This window comes from Polypterus senegalus, chromosome 12 (assembly GCF_016835505.1).
Source record: "Polypterus senegalus isolate Bchr_013 chromosome 12, ASM1683550v1, whole genome shotgun sequence".
Taxonomy (NCBI): Eukaryota; Metazoa; Chordata; class Cladistia; order Polypteriformes; family Polypteridae; genus Polypterus; species Polypterus senegalus.
The window spans coordinates 65,968,591-65,990,881 of NC_053165.1; the positions used below are offsets into that span (position 1 = coordinate 65,968,591).

Below are 22,291 nucleotides of genomic sequence, written 5' to 3' on the forward strand. Positions count from 1 at the left end.
CAATTTTCTTCCCAGTATTACTGATCAGGTCCAAGAATTGGCCTGGACAACAAGTGGAGCACAAGAAAACTAAGCGACTGTTTCACGGTCACACATTAAGTCAAAGCAGGCTGCGCTCAGACATCTAGTGCTACGACAACTACATTCACCTAAAAGTGGAAATTCCACCCATACTATAGCCTGGAAGCAAGACAAACACGTGGACAAGGCAGCTTGCTACAGCCAGGGATGTGAGGCCAATTGCCAATGCACGGTCTTGCACCTCACCTTCCACCTTAATCCAAGGTAGACATCTATCAGTGACCTGACAGCAATTAGTAAACTAGCTGGGCACCAGTTCTTCAGACTGTTGGAAAGTTCTGACAAGCAGCTTAGTTTTTGACTTACTTATAGAAACATGATATTATACCCAAAGTGTTGCTGACGTTACAACAAAAGCTATTTCATAATGAAATGCAGGCTCCCAGTGGCTCACTTGGTCAAAGCACTTACGATTGCAGCAAAGTGAGTCACGCTGCAGAGATTTGAGTCCCTGAGGTGTGCATCTGTGGCTGAATACTTGAAAGTGTCAGGTTCATGTTCAAGTACAGCTGCCAAAGCATTCAGGGAAAAAAGAAGTGAAAGTGGGATGCTAGCAAACAATGTCAAAATGTCACCTGCTGTTGTGCATGCCAAACTTAGTACGAAATGCTCAAATGGTGCTGACTGCTGTGGATTACCATAAAAACCAGGACAGCTGTTACAAATGGCCACGACGACAAGAACCAGGCAATACCCTGGGCGTCAAGGTCATAAAACTGGAGAGTCTAATAGGTACAGTACAGGCCAAAAGTTTGGACACACCTTCTCATTCAATGTGTTTTCTTTAATTTTATGACCATTTACATTGGTAGATTCTCACTGAAGGCATCAAAACTATGAATGAACACATGTGGAGTTATGTACTTAACAAAAAAAGGTGAAATAACTGAAAACATGTTTTATATTCTAGTTTCTTCAAAATAGCCACCCTTTGCTCTGATTACTGCTTTGCACACTCTTGGCATTCTCTCGATGAGCTTCAACAGGTAGTCACCTGAAATGGTTTTCCCTTCACAAGTGTGCCTTATCAGGGTTATTTAGTGGAATTTCTTGCTTTATCAATGGGGTTGGGACCAGCAGTTGTGTTGTGCAGAAGTCAGGTTAGTTGGACGATCATTTATTTTTCAACAGGACAATGACCCCAAACACACCTCCAGGCTGTGTAAGGGCTATTTGACCAAGAAGGAGAGTGATGGAGTGCTGGAAATGGTCATGAAAATAAAGAAAACACATTGAATGAGGAGGTGTGTCCAAACTTTTGGCCTGTACTGTAGGTTGGCATTAGAGGCAGACAAGTGTGAAATTAAGAAACCCACAATATAAAACCCCATTCTGTGGAATACGGAAATTGTGAGTGCACCACTTATGTCAATGTTTTAGTGTTCCTCAGCTGGTCTGCTTTAGTAGTCTGCTGCACACTCACGTAAGACGCGAAGTGGAAGAAAACTAAAAGACAATGGAACTCTGCATCACACTCTGAAATGAGCACATGGAAATCTCGAAGTTTTCATTTTTGTATTAAACAGAACACCTAAAAATATCAAACTGACAAGCACCGCCGTACTGAATAGGAATGCATCACAATGCAAAAGTGAAGTTCTCAGTAAAAGTTGGGACCACAGAAAGAATTGCCTTCTCATTCAAAAAGAGGATGAGTTGTATTTGTTTCCTGATTTTCTTCATTTGCAAATGCAAACAATCCATCGACTTCAGTGTTTTCATCTTTAATGAACCAGCACAAGGCCAAAACGAGCTGGAAGCTTTCCCAGCACCGACTGGTGCAAACTATGGAAGGACCCCAAAATGGGGCAAACACTCTGCTGCACATATGAACTAATTTCTTCCTGTAAAAGCTCACAAAGCACCTCTCCAAGCACCAAAGGGTCACGTGAGGTCCATCTTACCTGGTCCATCATAGGCCAGACACCTTAAGAGACAAGCCCATAAAACTTTTCATTTTCTATTTATTTTCTGGAAAAGCTTTTCCAATTACAATGTTGTGACTAGCAGGTAACTGCACTGAAAGGAGTGGGAACAAATCCATTCTAATCAGTTCATCACAAGACACAAGAATTCTCATATTCACTACCAGATCACTTCAGATATACTGACAAGCATGGGAAAGTAACAAACCGAGGTGCCTGCATCCATCACGTGACTCTGTTGACACTCGCAGGGTGTCTCTGTGTGTTAGTCTTAACAGGGACGTTTGCTGAGCTTTATATAAGCATGTAGTGGACCGATCTTGCCTCTGCCCTGCATATCCACTAAAGCTTCTCGGCAATATCAAGAGTCCAACAGTAATCCAGAAACAAAAATCACATATTCTGCCACTTTTATCCAAGGCGACTTACAATTTGTAGCACATCTTTCATTTTTCCAGTTGGCGCATAAGCAGGACAAGTGACTTGCTCAGGGTCACACAGTGTCTGAAGCAGGATGTAAACCCACAACCTCAGGATTTCAAGTCCAAAGCCCAAATCAATATGCCATATTACCTGCCACATATAATAAATGAATCCTTGCTTTACAGTTATCTTTATTAGCAGTTGCTTGCAAGCATTTGTAACTGCTCACTGCAAATTCAATTCCACGAATTTAGAAAAGGAGGCGATGGTTTTTAAATGTCAGTTGCCATTCTTCTATTCTTAAGTAGAGACATGAGTTACTTTAAAATTCTCTTTTTCCCTCACGTCTTTCCCACTAAACCACAAGAACACACAAGACTCACTTTAAACTGTCAGTTTTCTTAACACATGCTGGTCTACCATGATGTGCATTTTGTGTCTGAACAAACAAAAAATATCTCCTTTAATGGCAGGTGCTGCTGCAACGCTCAGAGCACCCTTATCGAGGGCAAACATTTGTCAATATGTCTGGTGGCTCTCTGGCGTTGGATTGTTGTATGTAGTACTGAGCATTTCAGCAACAGGCAAGCATGCCAAGGTTTCGATGCAGGCGTGCCAACGCTACAAAACTGAATACTTAGACATCCGGTGGAAAACTCCCTAAGGTTAATCCTAGCAACAGATGTGAGCTCAAAAAACAAAGCTGAATTAAAGAACCTACAGTGCCAAACTACCCAAGAAATGCCCACGACACAGGCTCCCTCCTCTCTGAAAAATAAAACCTGACTTGAAATGTGGCAGCTGTACAAAAAGCAGCAGCCCTTCACCTTTCACTCTTTCAGATTGTTTGGGGCAGATTATACATCTAACTAACAACACTGTTTCTATGACATTTATACATTGTGGGCGCCTCTCCCACTACTGGCACATTACTGGCATAGAAACAGAATGGGGGCACAGAGCTCCAAGCTTAACGTAACGATAATGGACAGCAGCTTCCAATTTCACATACTGTGACTTGAATGCAGCACCTTAACTTACATGCAGAGCTCAAGTAGCTTCACAGGATTGTACAGCAATGCGTACACACACGGTAGCGATTCACTGATCACAGATGTAAGATAAATCTTTTTATTTGCAGCTAAATTTGATTCAGAAAGTTTAAGAATGTTGTGTTATGTAAGCTACAATAAAACTCATACTGACTAAATCACTGGAAACAATGGACCATGTCTAACACTATAAGACATTTCCACTTTGCACACAGTCTTTCTTGTTTTCTGCCATACCCCTCAAATCAAACATGCCATAGGCAGCCTTTACAGATCAGTCTGCTTGCCTCTGTGTGTTTAGAATCTCTTACTGAAACACCAGTCATGACTTATAATGAAATACATTGTTTAGAACTGCTGGCTTTCCATAAGGTGACGTAAAACAAAGTCAAACTATTAATAACAATGTTTTACGCATTCATTCTCACCACGGCAGGTTTTCTGCAGTTCACTGCTCTTAGTTATGCAGCCTGCACACGGCAAACGAATGCCGACGATTTTACGAAAGTCCTTCACATCGTCTTAGTGGCACATTTAAAATGGAAACAAATTTGGTCAGCGTGAAGATGTGAGCATTACTGTTTTGGCTCGCTGTGCTAGTTAAAACTGTGGCTCAAAATTATACAGTAAGTAAAAGGAAGCGATTTATAACTACCTAAGAAGAGCCACATAGGGTATCAATATATTTGCAACGATTAAAGTAGCCAAAGCAGATCAGAAAACAACAGACAGCTTATTCTCTCACTGCATTTGATAGATTATATGGTATAAGGGTTATGATCATTAAGTACATGAAATAAGACTCTCTGGAAAGGTATGACATGTGGACTATGATTTGCAAAAAAATTTTAATTGATTTTCTTTCTTTTTTTTTTTTTTTGAAGACTAGGGGGCTTTGCCCCCTGCTCGCTTTGCTCGTCAACCCCCGTGCCTGCACTACATCTTTGTGGTTCTGCTGCTCGCGTATGGGGATGCGGATGTACAATTTACTAACTATTTTACTACTAACTATTTTATATTACAGCAAGTAATTAACCATATTAAAAATATTAAAATGCAATAATTTGATTGTAAATTATGTTTCATGTTATGTTAGATTTATTCATTGTGTAATACAATTTCATTGTGTTTGGCTTTTAAATTGACATGCAAAATCTTTTTAAACTTACACTTTTACTATAAAACTTAATTAAAAACAATTTTTTGAATTACATTTTTGTCAATATCGCATTGAATTGTGATTCTGTGTTTGGACTTTCATCGTGCCGTGTATAACTGCCCATGATTGAATTTCGTTTCTTTCTCTCTATTAAATAAAATTACTTTTTTGAATGTTTGGCTCTGAGATTTGTAAATTGTCTTTGCAAAAGCTATTCTAACAGGAAACTGTTAACATTTTAATACAAATGGCATATCAAGAACTCGCACGATCACCACCAACTGCTTCAGCATAGTCTACTGATATGCATTTAACAATTCTGCCGTGTTACTGATTGGCATTTTTGCCGTTAATTCGTTTGACTTCATTGTTTCTTGGTCCTAGGATTGGCCGTATACTCATTTTTACTGTTGATAACCCTTCGCGATAAAATGGCTCGTCTCGTTGGAGCAAGAACTGTGTTTGGCAAAAGCATTCACACGAATGAGATGTGAAAGTATCGTGTGCGTGGTTTTCTATGGTTGAGAGGAGGTCATGACTTGAAAACATCTCATGGCCAAAGTCTTGGCTTGCGGAACTTGAAAAAATCTTCTAAAACGTCTTGTCTTCCAAAAAGTCTCGTTGCAGGATTTTTTTTATTATAATAGAAAGATATCATTTATTATTTGCGGCAGATCATATGACAGATTAAAATATATCAGAAAGGTATCACTGATAGTAAAAAGTATGGTGGATACATAATTCTGGAGATCTGGCACCTCATCACTGCAAAGGCAGCAGGATCATTTTACTAGTGGAATGTACAGCAGCTGGACATATTTTTGTACAAGTTAATGATGGTGCATTTACAGTATTCTGTACATACGGGGTGCCTCCCAAGACATGTTTCAGTGATCGGGCTACCTACTAAATATATGCTCAAGATGGCCATGTTCAACTGTTATTCAAATATTGGTATAGAAACCTTTAATCTAAGTGGACCTCTGCACATTCATGGTGAGAAATGCACAATCAAATAAACACATGGCCCTGTTACGGTGCAGTGACAGCTGCCTAGGATGAGCAAGCACTCCACCTTCAGTTTTCAATGTTTGTCCAGAGATGGAGCCGCAAGCAAAAAGACAAAACATCAGTTCCAGAATTGGGGTGGTGGGTTCAAGTGTTATTTTGGAAGGAAAGAAAACAGTATGTAAGTAATAGTAACTTGCATCTGACCTCATCAACTATTCCAGAATACTGTCACAGGCATCAAGTGCTCTGATCCACATTTTATCTACACTTATCACTTCTTTTCTCTCTCCACTGGTTTTAAGCTTCTACTAGGATGCAGTTTATAAAAATGATGCAATGTCGAACTATTTAAAACAATATGTTGTGTAAGGGACAGCCGGCATTTCAGTCTGACCAGGATGTCCCTCAACTAAGAGAGAGAGCCTGTTTAGGACACAACATCCTCTGGGACGCTATATGGCAGCTCCTCTGGACAGAAATGGTTCCCAGAATTCCAGCAGGGCAGCATGGGACATGGAGTCCAGTTCTTCAGCCTTGTTGGGTGCCGTGGGTGCTGCCAGGGGGAGCTCACCAAGAACCCGGGGACTATTATGCTGATGTTAACGCGAAAGTACTTAGGAGTCACGAGGTTGGAAACCCACAGTACTTCCAGGACACCTGAAGAAGGCATTTTACCCGGAGACTGAATACTTTCGGGTCAGAGACTTTAAAAGGACTGTAGGAAACCCCAGCAGACTGAGCCGGAGTTGGGAGGGAGTTTGACAGAGCTGCTGGGAGGAGTGGAGGATTTGTTATTGATTTATTGGAGTATTGTGGAGTGGAGGTGCTTGGGGCACATTATTATAACAATAAATTCAATTATTTAGACTTTTACCTGGTGTCTGACGTGTTGTCTAAGGGTTCAAGGGGACGATAGCTCCCTCTATATTCCACAGTTGATATTCTCATTGGGAGCTACCAAGCCCTGATCCATGTTTAAAGTCAAGGCATTTTATGATGGTTGCAGTGTGCTTCACTTTCCTTCCTATGGGTCTCATTTTTGGTAGCAGCATGTTCCAAAAGTCCTTACATGTCTTTAAGCACACTTTTACATATATGTATAAAAACAGTAGCAATTTAAAATCAATATCTATTTCTAAGAAGATGATTGTGCTATTTAGGTTGGCTTTCCCTAAACCTTGGGTAACACATTTGTAGCAAAGAAAATACATTTCAGTACTGACCCATTTCCACCATTATATAGCTCAAATCTATTGTTAAATCATTATCTTATGTTGTGGCATTAACTGTGCTTTTACAATGACAACATAATTTCAATAAAGCATCTAATGCAAAAAAAGGAATCAAGACCAATACAAAAAACAGCACCGCAAATTCATTTAGAAAATGTTACTACTTTATTGAAAGACACTGTAGTAATGTCCATCTGACCTCATCGACTTATCCAGAATGCTAGAGCTGGCTTAAAGTTCTCAACTGCACATTTTACCCACACACATCTCTTCTTCACTCTCTCCACTGGTTAAAGTTTCTATTAGGATGTAGTTTAAAACCTTTGTTTTGAACTAAAACAGCTCTGTGCCTCATTACCACCAAATGTCAGTCCAAGCAGTATCTGATCCACTTCAGCCAGCTTGTTCACAGCCTCTAACCTCTACAGACCAGTTCAAAATATGTACTTTTTTCATATATTCATCTTAAGCTGAGAAAAGGGCTTTCCATGGCTACTGATACTGCTCAGTATCTGCTAATGTACAGGAGCCTCTTACCTCTCCTCCTGGATATCTAGAGTTGTCAACCATCAACCAGCTCAAGTTCTGCATGACAGTTACTGTTCATTTAGCTATGAAACTTACAGCAGTACTACATGTTTTGTACCCATGCCTTCTACTGCTTATTAATATTGTACATTTTAAGATTCCTTCAAATGGATATATTTATGAATTATTATTAATCTATGTAATTATGAATTATCTATAAAATAAATACAAATGCAAACAGCAGACTATCTTGAGTGTAGGTATTAAGGAAACAATAAGATCATAACTAGTTGTATGTAATTTCCTGCCACATCTATACATGTAGACAAAGAATCTTCACCTATTGCTGACAAAATGCAAAACTCTTCTTGAAAACTAATCTATTTCCCTTCACACTTTCCACAGGGCTTTAAATAAGCTGTAATAGCTCCAAGAGGAGGAAACCACAAATAAATGTCTAAAAGTCATTCTAGCATTGTAACGTCAAAGAATACTAAGGTGGAAACTGAATCTCCACCCACAGTGATTATTAACCACAAGAAATGTGTATCACTTACATCCCAACATCCCACTTACATCCTTCAGAGCCTTGAAAAGCCATTTTGCCTTCAGCTCTTAATCTCACAAGAGGTTGAAATGTTTGACATTCACAACAGAATTATATCTGGTGCAGTTAGTGAACTGTGACACCCAGGGGTGCTTTATTCTTATGCCTTCTTTGCATAACTCTGGTATATGTGTTATTTTTTATTAAGGTTATTGTAACCAATTAATTAATTGCTAATATTAAGAATTTTTCCTTGCCTACAGACACCAGTGAAATCAGCTTTGCTGGAAGTCACAAACAGCAAACGTCTCAAAGAACCACTTTAAGATTGTAGGGCATTAGTAATAATCATAAAATGAAATGATCTATCATGGCAAATGTGCTTTGTCCTAACTCAAGCATTATCAAATACGGTTTACATGTCAAAGACAGGCACCTGTCAAGTTTTACATCTGAAAAGAAACCGTCTGCCTTCATGCACATTTTTATTATGCAAAATTGTACCCAGAAATGGAAGTTTCTATTTGTTATGCTAAAGTGTTTTATCTTGTACCGATTGCCAAAAAGTGTTATAAAGGCAGTCAGCAATTTTCAAAATGGATTACTTGTGTTGGCATTGAATATTTCCTTAACAGAAACAAATTATTAAGCGCTTTCAGCTGTGGAAATCAAACAAGGGAAAAGAGCAATGTAAGTAAATGGAAATGGAAGAACTGGAGACCATCGCTTCCATCACTGCAAATTTAGAATGGCAATTGAAAGCAAATCAAATCAATATTTGAAGCTCTTTATACCTACTAAGCAAGCACAAAGAATAACTAGACAAGTGAATTGGGCATAAAATTCCTATCACTGTACAAACTATGGCTGAAACCAACGTCACTCAGGACATTCCTCTGGCTGCTTAACTGGCAACACTCCTAGCAGTGTGGCATTGTGAAGAAACTGGACTTGAACTCGCAATGGGCACTAAGCTTTGGTACGAGGCAGCACTGTGATGCGGTGGTGTCACTGCTGCCACAGAGTAAGCAGACCTGAGTTTGTGTTCGAGATGTTCTCTCCATGTCTGCATGGTTTCTCCCACTATCCAAAGACACGCAGGTTAGGTAAATACCTTCTCGTGCATTTGGTGTATGGGTGTGTGTGCGTGTGTTTGCCCTGCGATGGACTGGTGCCCTGTCCAGGGTTTGTTCATGTCTTTCACACTATGCTAGCTGGGATAAACTCGAGCATCAACCCTGCGATGCTGGTCTGGATTGAGCAGGTAAGAAAATGTCATGACATGACACGCGTTGGTATGGGTCAAATTTAAGTTCAGGTTACTGTCATATGTAGAGGACATCCTGTCAGCACTCCCTTTGCAACAAACGCACAGCACAGCGGGGAATTAGTATTGGGTTATTTTAGTATTCACTTAATTTGACTGACTGAATACAGTTTCTTTGAGGCTCAGCACAGGAGACAAAATATTTTATTCTTTGTCTCACATTTTATCTGTTAAGTACTAAAGACCTGTTAGTAGGCAACTTCAAAAAGTATTACCAAGGTCAATGCAGAAAAAGGGCAGTTCAAGAGTGTCCAAAATGACCGCCTGACATATTTCTTAAGCTCATATTTGGCTGTATGCAGTAATTTGCAGACTGGCAGCAATTTGCTTTTACTGCTACTCTCCAAAGAATCAGACCATGTTTAAACATGAAAATTAAGCTTGTTCTAACATTTGCAAAACTTCATAAGGACATCCCAACAACCAGTAACTAAATAGTCTAGGACAGTAGACCGGGTGACATTTAGTAGAGTCGCAGCTAAAAGCACAGACAAGCCTGACTGGTCACTAGTCCCAAAAAGATTCCGTTAAACATGCTCTCACCTTTGTCATGTCCTCAGCTGCCCCAATCTGTGAATGGGTGACATGGGATGGATGCCGACTCAAAGTCTCATTTCCCAAGTCCAGTCTGGGTCTTTTAGCTTCCGAGAATTCTGCTTCTGATTGGCTGCTAGACTCCTGGATATAAGGGTAAGGTTCATAACGGAGATGCTGGTCCTGACCTCTATAAAATAAAAAATAGGAAAAAAAATGTGGGCTTTGAAAAACATACAATATAAGCTATAAGTACAATAACTCCAATGCTCTCACTTCAACAGGAACCACAAGATGAATGTCTCTTAAAAGGATATCCCCTGTAAAGTGAGGCACATAATCTACTTGGGTTAACAACACTGAATCTCAGACGTACAATAAATGAAGCACGGATAGAAAAAAACCTGGAAGACAAAGGCTACCTGCTCTTACTGACAAAACATATTTATAAAATGCTGGCTCCATGTCATAATGAAATCAGAGAATGCAAGTAGTAGGTGGGATATCGTCTTGTGTTGGCCTGGAATGGCTCATCATCCAGGCAGCATACAAAAAGGCGGCCATTAAAACATGAGGTTACAGAGGACAAGGTGTCGAGTAGAAATCAACAGGTTACTATTAGGCTCACACTCAGGACTCCGCATCTGGAGTACGAGGTAAGACACAAAAATAACCAGACTGGTAAAAATATATATACTGGTATATTTATTGATGAATTACAGCATTCTAAACATTGTCACCTTCTATATCAGTGTTTCCCAAACTTGGTCCTGGGGACCCCCTGTGGCTGCAGGTTTTTGTTCCAACCAGCTTCTGTTTTTAATTGGACTCCTGGGCTAATTAAGTGATGTGTTATTTCCCAAGTTCTGTGTTTAGGGAACAATATAGAAAGTAGAAAACTACATTTGCTAAAAAAAAAAAAAAAATTAAAATGTAACAAGCAGTTATATAGGAATAATGTATTTTTTTTCTTTTTAACTGTATTTTCATCTTGATTTTCATTCTACTTTTCCAGGTGTTCTAATTGTTTAATTAATCCATTATTTACTAATTAGTGGGTCTGACGCTATAGTAGTTGCAGCCTTTGATTATTCAGTGTTGTTTGCCTGCGTGTCTGCTCTGCTCATTTTTAATTGTCATTAATAAGATACAATGAAGGGGGGAAAACTGCACAGAGAAAGGTCAAAATATAATGAAACCAACAAAAGAGAGTTAAGAATTTAAATCTATGGCAAAAGCAGAAATATTTCTAAATGTCTTATAAATGTAAAAATTACGCTGCTGTGCTTTTCTGAATGTCGAATAAAAGGAAACAAAATAGCAGCTAATTAAATGAGCTCAGTGTTATCAGGTGTTGTCACTGATTAGGAATCTGGTTGGAACAAAAATCTGCAGCCACAGTGGGCCCCAGGACCGAGTTTGGGAAACACTGTTCTATATACTCCCACTCCCGATCTCTACACTGCTCCAAACCTATCTTCCATTGATTGAAACAGCACTGGAAGTCGTCTTGCTTGAGGGTCTTCAACAGGCTTGTCGTTTCTGTCTTCACTTCATTCACTGAAGTAAAATGTGCTCCCTTCAGGTCACTTTTGATTTTTGGGAACAAGTAAAAATCACAGGGAGCTAAACTGGGCGAATTGGGAGGATGTTCGAGGACAGGAATGCTTTTGTCAGTCAAAAACTGCTTTACGGAAAAAAGAAAAATGATCATTTCGAACCATCTGATTCACCGTTTTGATGTTTTCATCTGTCCGAAACGAGCGACCTGGACACTGAACGTCTTTCACATTTTCTTACCCTTCCTTGAAATGTTTGTGCCACTCAAAAACTTGTGTGCAAGACAAACTATTATCACTGTACACTGTTTTTATCATTTCACAAGTTTGTGTGGCCGTTTTGTTCAATTTCACGAGAAATTTGATGTTGATTCGCTGTTTAATTTTTTTCACCGGACATTATAGCGTCAACTCGTGAAGCAATTGTTGTGCAAATACTGACTCGTCTATTCACAGAATATACCTAGCCGGTCGGCGGTTTGAGAGGGGATATAGTTCTATGATTCACATTCAGCCGACCTCCAGACTGTTTTCCAGGAAAGCCCCAAACCCAGTCCGGTTATTTTTGTGTCGTACCGTGTACAATTTTAGTCTGCATTTTCCAAAAAAAAAAAAAGAAACAGCAGGTAGACTGGGCCTAGGATTATGGGGCAGTGAGATTTAAAAAACAGATTTAAAGAGCCGACTCTTACCATTTTAACCAAAGGGAGGTTAATAAGAAACCTGACTTAAGACTTCCAAATTATGAGCAGGATTGGTAAAGGATTTACAAAAGTAAATTTTACACAAATTTTTCAAGTTATTTGTTCACTTTATGAACCCTGCAGCATGGTAGGCAGACATTGTAAAAACTACTTTTTTTTTTTTTTGAAAAGGTTAGATAAATAACATCTGACAAACTGTTAGGTTAAATAGCCCGTCCCTGTCAAAATCTTTCTTATACTCTTGCTCTTAATCTTTTCCCCCCACAAATGCAGCCTTGTTTCACGCGTTACAAAGTGAAATAGAACTTGGAGTATATCTTGTAATTGATGTTTGGACATCTCTGACGTCTTTGAATGTTCTGATTCACTCTTTAGTCCTGATGGGGTTTACTGCAAGTATCATTTTTTTCTTGAATGAACTGTAAAGTTACATGTTGATTTCAATATGGCTTCTTGTAATGCTATCAACTGTAACATATCTGAAAAGAGAGAAATATTTCTTTAAGACACAGGCAGCTTAAAAAGGATTTCCTTTCTCTTGAATATTGTCTTTAATTTGACAGAGAACAGTAAGATATTTGAGAAGTTCTTCCAGCAAACGGGTACACCCACACATGTTCTTTGTACATGCCGCCAATTCAAATTCAAATAAAATGCCTTTGTTCATTTGTTTCTTTGGTTTTTAGTAATATTAAGATGACTATGTTTGAGAGGGAATATTAAGGATAAAAAGAAAAAAGTCATTTGAAACTGATCAATATGAACAGCAATCAAGATGCTATAAAAACACATTTAGGTTTAATGTTCACTAGTTTCTAATGTAGTCAAGGGAACATCACTCGTGAAATCTGCAACTCACTGATACCAACATTATGACAGCTGGTTTTATTTGGATTTTAAGTTAATAATTCTAAGGCGGCAATACCTTTGCTGCAAAGGATTTTTTACCTCTTTAATTCAGTAAACAAAAAAAGTAATATTCATTCATTTTTCATTTGTGTCAGGAGTAAAACAAATCACTACAAACTGGGTGAAGTGTATAAGTTGCACTTTACCCATTTGCCTATTTGTGTGCTAAAGCCTTGTGAACTTAATATGGCACACTCTCTATTATGAAGTATTTGACTCCAATCAGACAACACATTTAATTGGGCCAAAAGAATCCAAACAAAGAATATTCCACGAAACACACTCAGTGAATAAACCTCGCTTAAATGGAGATGTAAGGCTTATCTGAGCCAGTTTCAGTTCCACCAAAGAGGACTAGGGCAACTCGAGATTGATATCCACAGAAACTAAGCGTCATGTCTTAGCCTGTCTTTAACCGTACCAGGCTAAAGATGAAGCTTAGCGCAGTGGTGTGAATTGAGAGTGCATGAAATCCACGATCGATGAGAAACAAAACGTCAGAAAAAGGTTTCCGGGACTTTTTTTTTTTTTTTTACATTTCTAATGTTGCTGAATTCTTGTTTAAATTAATCATACATGTTCATTAACAATGGTAAAGCATTCACTGAAAATAAACAACATTTAAATGATGTCATCTGTTGCCATCTTTTTTGGCAGTGACAGGATTTTGTTGCACATTTAATGTTGCTGCACTCTTAGCTACACTAACATTTTAGTTAGTGTGATATTCATTGCAAAGTGGTAAAACATTAAAAGCTACACTGTTGATAGAATAACAATAAAAATTAATGATATATCTCGGTGTTTCCCAACCTCGGTCCTGTGGCACCCCTGTGACTGCAGGATTTTGTTCCAACCAGATTCCTGCTCAGTGACAAAACCTGATAGCACTGATCTCATTTAGGTAGCTGGGATTATTTTTATTTTTATTCTACATTCAGAAATACACAGCAGTATGATTTTTACATTTATATGACATTTACAATTATTTCTGCTTTTGCTATAGATTTAAATGCTTAACTCTCTTTTGTTGATTTCATTATATTTTTCCTTTTCTCTGTGCAGTTTTTCCCCTTCGTTGTATCTTATTAATGACGATTAAAAATGAGGAGACACCCAGGCAAACAACACAGAATAATCAAAGGCTGCAAGTACTTTAGCATCAGACCCACTAATCAGTAAAGAATAGATTAATTAAACAATTAGAACATCTAGAAAAGTAGAATGAAAATCAAGATGAAAATATTGTTAAAAAGAAGAAAATACATTATTCCCATATACAGTGGTGTGAAAAACTATTTGCCCCCTCCCTGATTTCTTATTCTTTTGCATGTTTGTCACACAAAATGTTTCTGATCATCAAACACATTTAACCATTAGTCAAATATAACACAAGTAAACACAAAATGCAGTTTTTAAATGATGGTTTGTATTATTTAGGGAGAAAAAATCCAAACCTACATGGCCCTGTGTGAAAAAGTAATTGCCCCCTGAACCTAATAACTGGTTGGGCCACCCTTAGCAGCAATAACTGCAATCAAGCGTTTGCGATAACTTGCAATGAGTCTTTTACAGCGCTCTGGAGGAATTTTGGACCACTCATCTTTGCAGAATTGTTGTAATTCAGCTTTATTTGAGGGTTTTCTAGCATGAACCGCCTTTTTAAGGTCATGCCATAGCATCTCAATTGGATTCAGGTCAGGACTTTGACTAGGCCACTCCAAAGTCTTCATTTGGTTTTCCTTCAGCCATTCAGAGGTGGATTTGCTGGTGTGTTTTGGGTCATTGTCCTGTTGCAGCACCCAAGATCGCTTCAGCTGGAGTTGACAAACAGATGGCCAGACATTCTCCTTCAGGATTTTTTGGTAGACAGTAGAATTCATGGTTCCATCTATCACAGCAGGCCTTCCAGGTCCTGAAGCAGCAAAGCAACCCCAGACCATCACACTACCACCACCATATTTTACTGTTGGTATGATGTTCTTTTTCTGAAATGCTGTGTTCCTTTTACGCCAGATGTAATGGGACATTTGCCTTCCAAAAAGTTCAACTTTTGCCTCATCAGTCCACAAGGTATTTTCCCAAAAGTCTTGGCAATCATTGAGATGTTTCTTAGCAAAATTGAGACGAGTCCCAATGTTCTTTTTGCTTAACAGTGGTTTGCGTCTTGGAAGTCTGCCATGCAGGCCGTTTTTGCCCAGTCTCTTTCTTATGGTGGAGTCGTGAACACTGACCTTAATTGAGGCAAGTGAGGCCTGCAGTTCTTTAGACGTTGTCCTGGGGTCTTTTGTGACCTCTCGGATGAGTCGTCTCTGCGCTCTTGGGGTAATTTTGGTCGGCCGGCCACTCCTGGGAAGGTTCACCACTGTTCCATGTTTTTGCCATTTGTGGATAATGGCTCTCACTGTGGTTCGCTGGAGTCCCAAAGCTTTAGAAATGGCTTTATAACCTTTACCAGACTGATAGATCTCAATTACTTCTGTTCTCATTTGTTCTTGAATTTCTTTGGATCTTGGCATGATGTCTAGCTTTTGAGGTGCTTTTGGTCTACTTCTCTGTGTCAGGCAGCTCCTATTGAAGTGATTTCTTGATTGAAACAGGTGTGGCAGTAATCAGGCCTGGGGGTGGCTACGGAAATTGAACTCAGGTGTGATACACCACAGTTAGGTTATTTTTAACAAGGGGCAATTACTTTTCACACAGGGCCATGTAGGTTTGGATTTTTTCTCCCTAAATAATAAAACCATCATTTAAAACTGCATTTTGTGTTTACTTGTGTTATATTTGACTAATGGTTAAATGTGTTTGATGATCAGAAACATTTTGTGTGACAAACATGCAATAGAATAAGAAATCAGGAAGGGGGCAAATAGTTTTTCACACCACTGTAACTGCTTGGCACATTTCTATATTGTTCCCAAACACAGAACGTGGGAAATAACAGTTCACTTAATTAGCCCAGGAGTCCAATTAAAACAGGACCGAGTTTGGGAAGCACTGATACATCTCATTTAAATTATAACACCATTTAACCCCAATGTTCTTTTTTGTCAGTGACAGTCAAATTCAAAAGGTATAGTAATAAAAAAAAGGTGTTCTGTAATGTTAAAATGGTCAGTTATAATTGAACAAATTCAAAGTCAGTAAAGTAGCCCAAAGAAGTTTATAGTAATATACAAGAAGAAATGCCACACTTCAACATCTTTTAGCATCAACACTGGTCTTGTCCTGTCCTTGCGAATTATACAGAGATTAAAAACCACCAGCCAAAATAATGAATTGATGTAAGCCAGTATTTGTACGTACATTATAAAATAATAAAGACTAACACATATCAAAGAGACTCAACTGCACAACTTTATAATTAAATGATCTTGACTTCTTTATTATTTTTATAATAGTCCGTATTGTTTTTTTTTCCCTAAAAATCTTACATGATGTAAGATACTAGAAATAAACAATTGTTTTGTAATTGAGGAAATGCCAGTAAAATAGAAACACTTAGTGTAAAAACTGTCAAGTCTGCTCTGGAATTTCATACAGATGTTTGTCATTCCATTCAATGCATAAAATGTGAAGTGTGGTACTTCTATAAAATGCAGATTTATCCAAAGCTGTATCTGTGACAGTAAATACATTTACTTGGGCTTCCCAAACTTCATTGGTGCAACAGAATGCACTTGTATGCGAAAGTACCAAGCTAATTAGAGCCTGACTAAGTAAAATACAAATCATCACGGCGTCAAAGCACAGGACGGTCCTTTTAAATGACGGTGACAAGTCGTATTAAGCAATCGGACATTCTGATAAGGGAGCATGGCACCAGCGGCAGAAGATGCAGCATTCTTTATGGCTGCTCAATGTGTAATATACACTTGTATACACTCACCTAAAGGATTATTAGGAACGCCATACTAATCCGGTGTTTGACCCCCTTTCGCCTTCAGAACTGCCTTAATTCTACGTGGCATTGATTCAACAAGGTGCTGAAAGCATTCTTTAAAAATGTTGGCCCATATTGATAGGATAGCATCTTGCAGTTGATGGAGATTTGTGGGGTGCACATCTAGGGCACGAAGCTCCCGTTCCACCACATCCCAAAGATGCTCTATTGGGTTGAGATCTGGTGACTGTGGGGGCCATTTTAGTACAGTTAACTCATTGTCATGCTCAAGAAACCAATTTGAAATGATTCGAGCTTTGTGACATGGTGCATTATCCTGCTGGAAGTAGCCATCAGAGGATGGGTACATGGTGGTCATGAATGGATGGACATGGTCAGAAACAATACTCAGGTAGCCCGTGGCATTTAAACGATGCCCAATTGGCACTAAGGGGCCTAAAGTGTGCCAAGAAAACATCCCCACACCATTACACCACCACCACCAGCCTGCACAGTGGTAACAAGGCATGATGGATCCATGTTCTCATTCTGTTTACGCCAAATTCTGACTCTACCATTCGAATGTCTCAACAGAAATCGAGACTCATCAGACCAGGCAACATTTTTCCAGTCTTCAACTGTCCAATTTTGGTGAGCTCGTGCAAATTGTAGCCTCTTTTTCCTATTTGTAGTGGAGATGAGTGGTACCCGGTGGGGTCTTCTGCTGTTGTAGCCCATCCGCCTCAAGGTTGTGCGTATTGTGGCTTCACAAATGCTTTGCTGCATACCTCGGTTGTAACGAGTGGTTATTTCAGTCAAAGTTGCTCTTCTATCAGCTTGAATCAGTCGGCCCATTCTCCTCTGACCTCTAGCATCAACAAGGCATTTTAGCCACAGGACTGCCGCATACTGGATGTTTTTCCCTTTTCACACCATTCTTTGTAAACCCTAGAAATGGTTGTGCGTGAAAATCCCAGTAACAGCAGATTGTGAAATACTCAGACCGGCCCGTCTGGCACCAACACCCATGGCACGCTCAAAATTGCTTAAATCACCTTTCTTTCCAATTCTGACATTCAGTTTGGAGTTCAGGAGATTGTCTTGACCAGGACCACACCCCTAAAGGCATTGAAGCAACTGCCATGTGATTGGTTGATTAGATAATTGCATTAATGAGAAATTGAACAGGTGTTCCTAATAATCCTTTAGGTGAGTGTATAATAAGTGTACTGTTCCAGTAATTCTGAAGTTGCGCTCTTGTATGTAATTTTCAATTGCTGCCAAATGCGCTTCATACTGCTATTAAATACTTGTTTCTCAGTGTTTGAATTATGACATTTGTAGAGCAGAATGTTTAAAATCAAACAGGACAATTCAAAGGTAACTTTTTTTACAATTAATAATTCCATTAATATCTAATTAAGCAATGCACAGATTCTAAACCATTGGTCTGTTATGGATTGCCAGACTCACTGCCTTTGTAAGGGACACTTTTCTTTTGTTGAGTTATTACAGATCAACTATTATTTCTTGATCGTCAGCTGAAAAGTCTCTCTTACTCTCTGTTACATGTTCTTCAATGTCTTGACAAATAAAACACTAACATTTCTATGCTGTCCCATAATACATCATACATCCCATCAGTGTCATGTTTCAGGTGCTGACGATGCTGTGATCTTCGTGGAGTCAATGGAGGCTCTGATCAGGGTGCTCAAGAGACTGAGCGAGGAGTCTGAGTGTCTGGGCTTGCGATTGTTCTGGATAAAAACCAACGTCCAGGCCTTTAATGGCCTCTTGGGCACAGCCATCAGCAGTTTGTCCGTCTGTGGAAAGTGTTGATCTTGTCGAGAGGTTTACTTACCTTGGCAGTGACATTCATGTCTCTAGTGACTCTTCCTATGAAGTCAGTAGACGAATTGAGAGAGCATCGGGGGTGTCATGAGGTCACTGGAAAGGGGTGTGTGGTACTCCAGATATCTCAGCAAAAGGACGAAGGTCCAAATCTTTAGAGTTCTGGTGCTTCCTGTCTTGCTATATGGTTGGGAGACAAGGACGCTATCCAGTAACCTGAGACAAAGACAGGACTCCTTTGGTACTGTGCCTCTCCGGAAAATCCTTGGGTACCGTTGGTTTGACTTTGTGTTGCTCATAGAGTCCCGAATGAGGCACATTGCCTGCAGGGCAGTGTCAGTTACAGCACTACAGCCATGTGACGCGTTTCTCCGAGGGTGATCGTGAGGGAGCTCGTAAGATCCTCATTGTTGGGGATCCGAGTGGCTGCACCAGGCCAAGTGGTTGCCCAGGTAACACCTGGCAGTGGCAGATAGAGGGTCATTTCCAGAGGGTGGGACTGGACCGCATATCTGCCTGGGGGGTTGCAAACCGGGATCCCTAGTTGCTTTGTCATGTAGTGGGTGCAGCAATGCATTGTACCAGTGCATGCTCACCAATTTGACTTGACTTGACTTAGACATTTTGGTGTGCATTCGGAAGAAGATTTGTTGTTTGCTATAATATAACATCCATCCATCTAATTGTTTAAGATTATGGACAATTGATTATGAAATAAATTGTAAAGTACCTGGATGCTACCTGTTGACTCAAAACTTTGTTGTCACTATTATAAGGAGTGTTGTCATCACAAACATACATAAATTTTCCTTCTAAACACATTTTTCATGTTAATTTTAAAATTAACTACATTTTTTTTAATTGCTCTATTTTCCTTTGTACTGTGGATGGGAATTTGTATTCCTAAAATGTTTAATTTCATTTGTTATTCTTTTTGAAACAAAACAGCATATCACATTTTAACTAAACACACCTAATGACACCAGGCTGTAATTACATTTTGTTTAATTCCTGTACCTTGAAATCAAAAGGAAAGATACCATAATTAAACAATAATAGGAAACCTGTGACTACATGCACTGCTCTTTAGAGAGGGGAGTGGTGTTTGAACATCTTCTCCTTTTGTCATTTTCAGCACATTTTTGATTCTGTGCCAGTCACCTAATTTGTGAAGTTGATAAATGAGGGCTGAGTACACATATAGATGACAGGGTGCAGTTCACACCCAAAGATTTTGAAGGTGTTAGGACAAATCTCAGGTACTGAAGATTCCTTTTCGACAGAGTATTAGTATCACTGTGTAGCAGTAAAGGTTATTACGACAAAAGTAAGAATTGGGGGAAAGGTCAGATAAACAGAGGCTATTAATCGGTGCACTCATTTGTTCTTTTTAATTAACTTGTTACCTTAGTTTTGTGAATTTCCCCTTGGGATTAATAAAGTACAGGGGGTCCTCAGGTTACGACACAGTTCCGTTCCTACAACAGTGATGTAACCCGAATTTTGGTGTAAATCGAAACACACTCTAGCCTAAGTCACTTACCTATCTTAACACATTTGCAAAATCATAATCTAGAACATAAAAACACAAAATCTAAGCCTGAGAAAAAGGAAACGGACATAAATATACTGTACTGTACACTGTACTGAAGTAACAGAAAAAATTAGTGTAAAAAAATGCTTACCTTTATTTCTTCTCATGTCTCAATTTTTTTAAGTTTTTATGGGAGTGAGTGTTGTATACTCGAAATGCTGTATGTTGAAATGTTGTAACCTGAGGACCCCCGATATCTATCTATCTATATAGTTTGATGAGAAGGAAATGAAGACCTATGCAAATAGAAAAGGGTGCATAGGTGGGCTTATACAGTACTTAAAATGGACAAATTTAAATCAATACGCAAATACATAAATTCTAGAAGAAAAAAAATCACATGCCGTGATACATGATCCTATTTCACATTTGTCACATACTTAAGAAGGCTCTGAAACCTCTCTCACTCCTATACAGATGTTGGGTCAAGTCACTTCCCTGGCCCTCTGTAGGCTTTATTGGGTTTTCATAGCACAACATGGCCGAAACTTTGTGAACAACTGACCATCTTACCTAAATGAGCTTGTTGGACATCCCATTCCAAAACCAGGAGCATTAATATAGTGTTAACCATGTTAATGTCCCTCTCTGCTTACTTCCATGTGTTTCAAGATTAAGATCTTCAGCACTGTAATCCTACATTCAATGAAGAGATTCATTCATATTATAGGCAAACAGGCTGTACCTCACAAAAAGTGCAACAGAGGATGGGGAACGGACCAGTTCAACTTTAATCTGACAGTGCGCCTCTTTCAGTCAGCAACCTGATTACTTTAGATATTCTGTTTATCATTAAACGTATTTGAGCATGGAGGCAGTTCATAATATAAATTCTATGTGGCTTTGCTTTCTACACTGTGGCTTTAAAAATATTAATTCCAAAAAGTGAAAAATAAAATGTTCAGATATGAAATTCTGCATGACTGGTTATATTTTCAAAAAAAAAAACTACTTCTGAATAGAACAACATAATCCATTGCATTCATGAAGGAAAAGAAAAGAACTCAAGGCTATGAAGACAATAGCTATTTGCACTGCTGACTTTGTATTATTAATATGTATATCATACCATGAATAGAGAGCCAAAATTCTTTAAAAGGCAAACTAAATCTTTAAAAAGAGGACAACATTTCAGTTTTCTATTAGCAGGAGCAAATCTGCCTTTCCAAATCCATTATGTTCCAGATTTTGTCATGAGCAGCTCTCATGAGTTATTATGCTATTCACAACTCAACAATCCCAAACGGCTACCACTTCAAATTAGTCCATTCTCAGTGCCGAGAGGGTTGCTTCACTTTTAACAATCATGTTATCAAACGCTTGGCTTGGACAGGATTATTCACTAATTTATGAGTATTTATATAGTTAGGATGCATAAATGCTCTTTTATGTTAGAGCCGTATATGCCTAGAGTGACATGAGGTTTAAAGAGTTACAAAGCTTATTAGCGGACCCACGGTATTGTCTGAGAAGTATAAATGGCAGCCTTCTTGTGAATCCTGTAAATCAAAAGCAATACTGAATAATAGATCATTTTTCAAAAGATACCGTTTATTTTATTATTGTCACAGACAAAACAATGCTGATAGAGATTTGTCGTACCCACCACATGCAGTACTACCTGGATTGGGACCCGCATGCAGTGGGTGACACCTCAGCATCGCACTGGGACAGTGGGATTTTTTTTTATGATGGCTGGACTGCCAATCCTGCCACCAACACCCAAGTTTGCCCTGTAAGTTGGAGGACCTGCTTGCAGGGGCTGCATGCAGATTAACGTCATACCCAAGATAGAGCAATGGCAGGGTAAGGGCCTCTCTCAAGGGCCTAACCAAGTAGAGTCTCTTCTGACATGTGTGGGATTCGAACCAGCAATCAGATTCCCAGCCTCGGAGCTACCAATTTACTGGATTATAGGAAATATATTTCAAAGGTGATTTACACGTAAAGAAACTATCAAACACCTGTTGAC

The 22,291-nt window shown here is 39.0% G+C and overlaps 1 protein-coding gene across 6 annotated transcripts in view; it reads right to left on the reverse strand.

Annotated features, from left to right (window-relative positions):
- ncor2 (nuclear receptor corepressor 2) overlaps positions 1 to 22,291 on the reverse strand; it is a 313,848-nt gene that overhangs the window by 194,388 nt on the left and 97,169 nt on the right. For all 6 annotated transcript variants that reach the window (XM_039772027.1, XM_039772028.1, XM_039772023.1 and 3 more), the window contains exon 4: positions 9,829 to 10,009. In XM_039772027.1, coding sequence (XP_039627961.1) covers positions 9,829 to 10,009 — 181 coding nt within the window. The remainder of the gene's footprint in view (positions 1 to 9,828; positions 10,010 to 22,291) is intronic.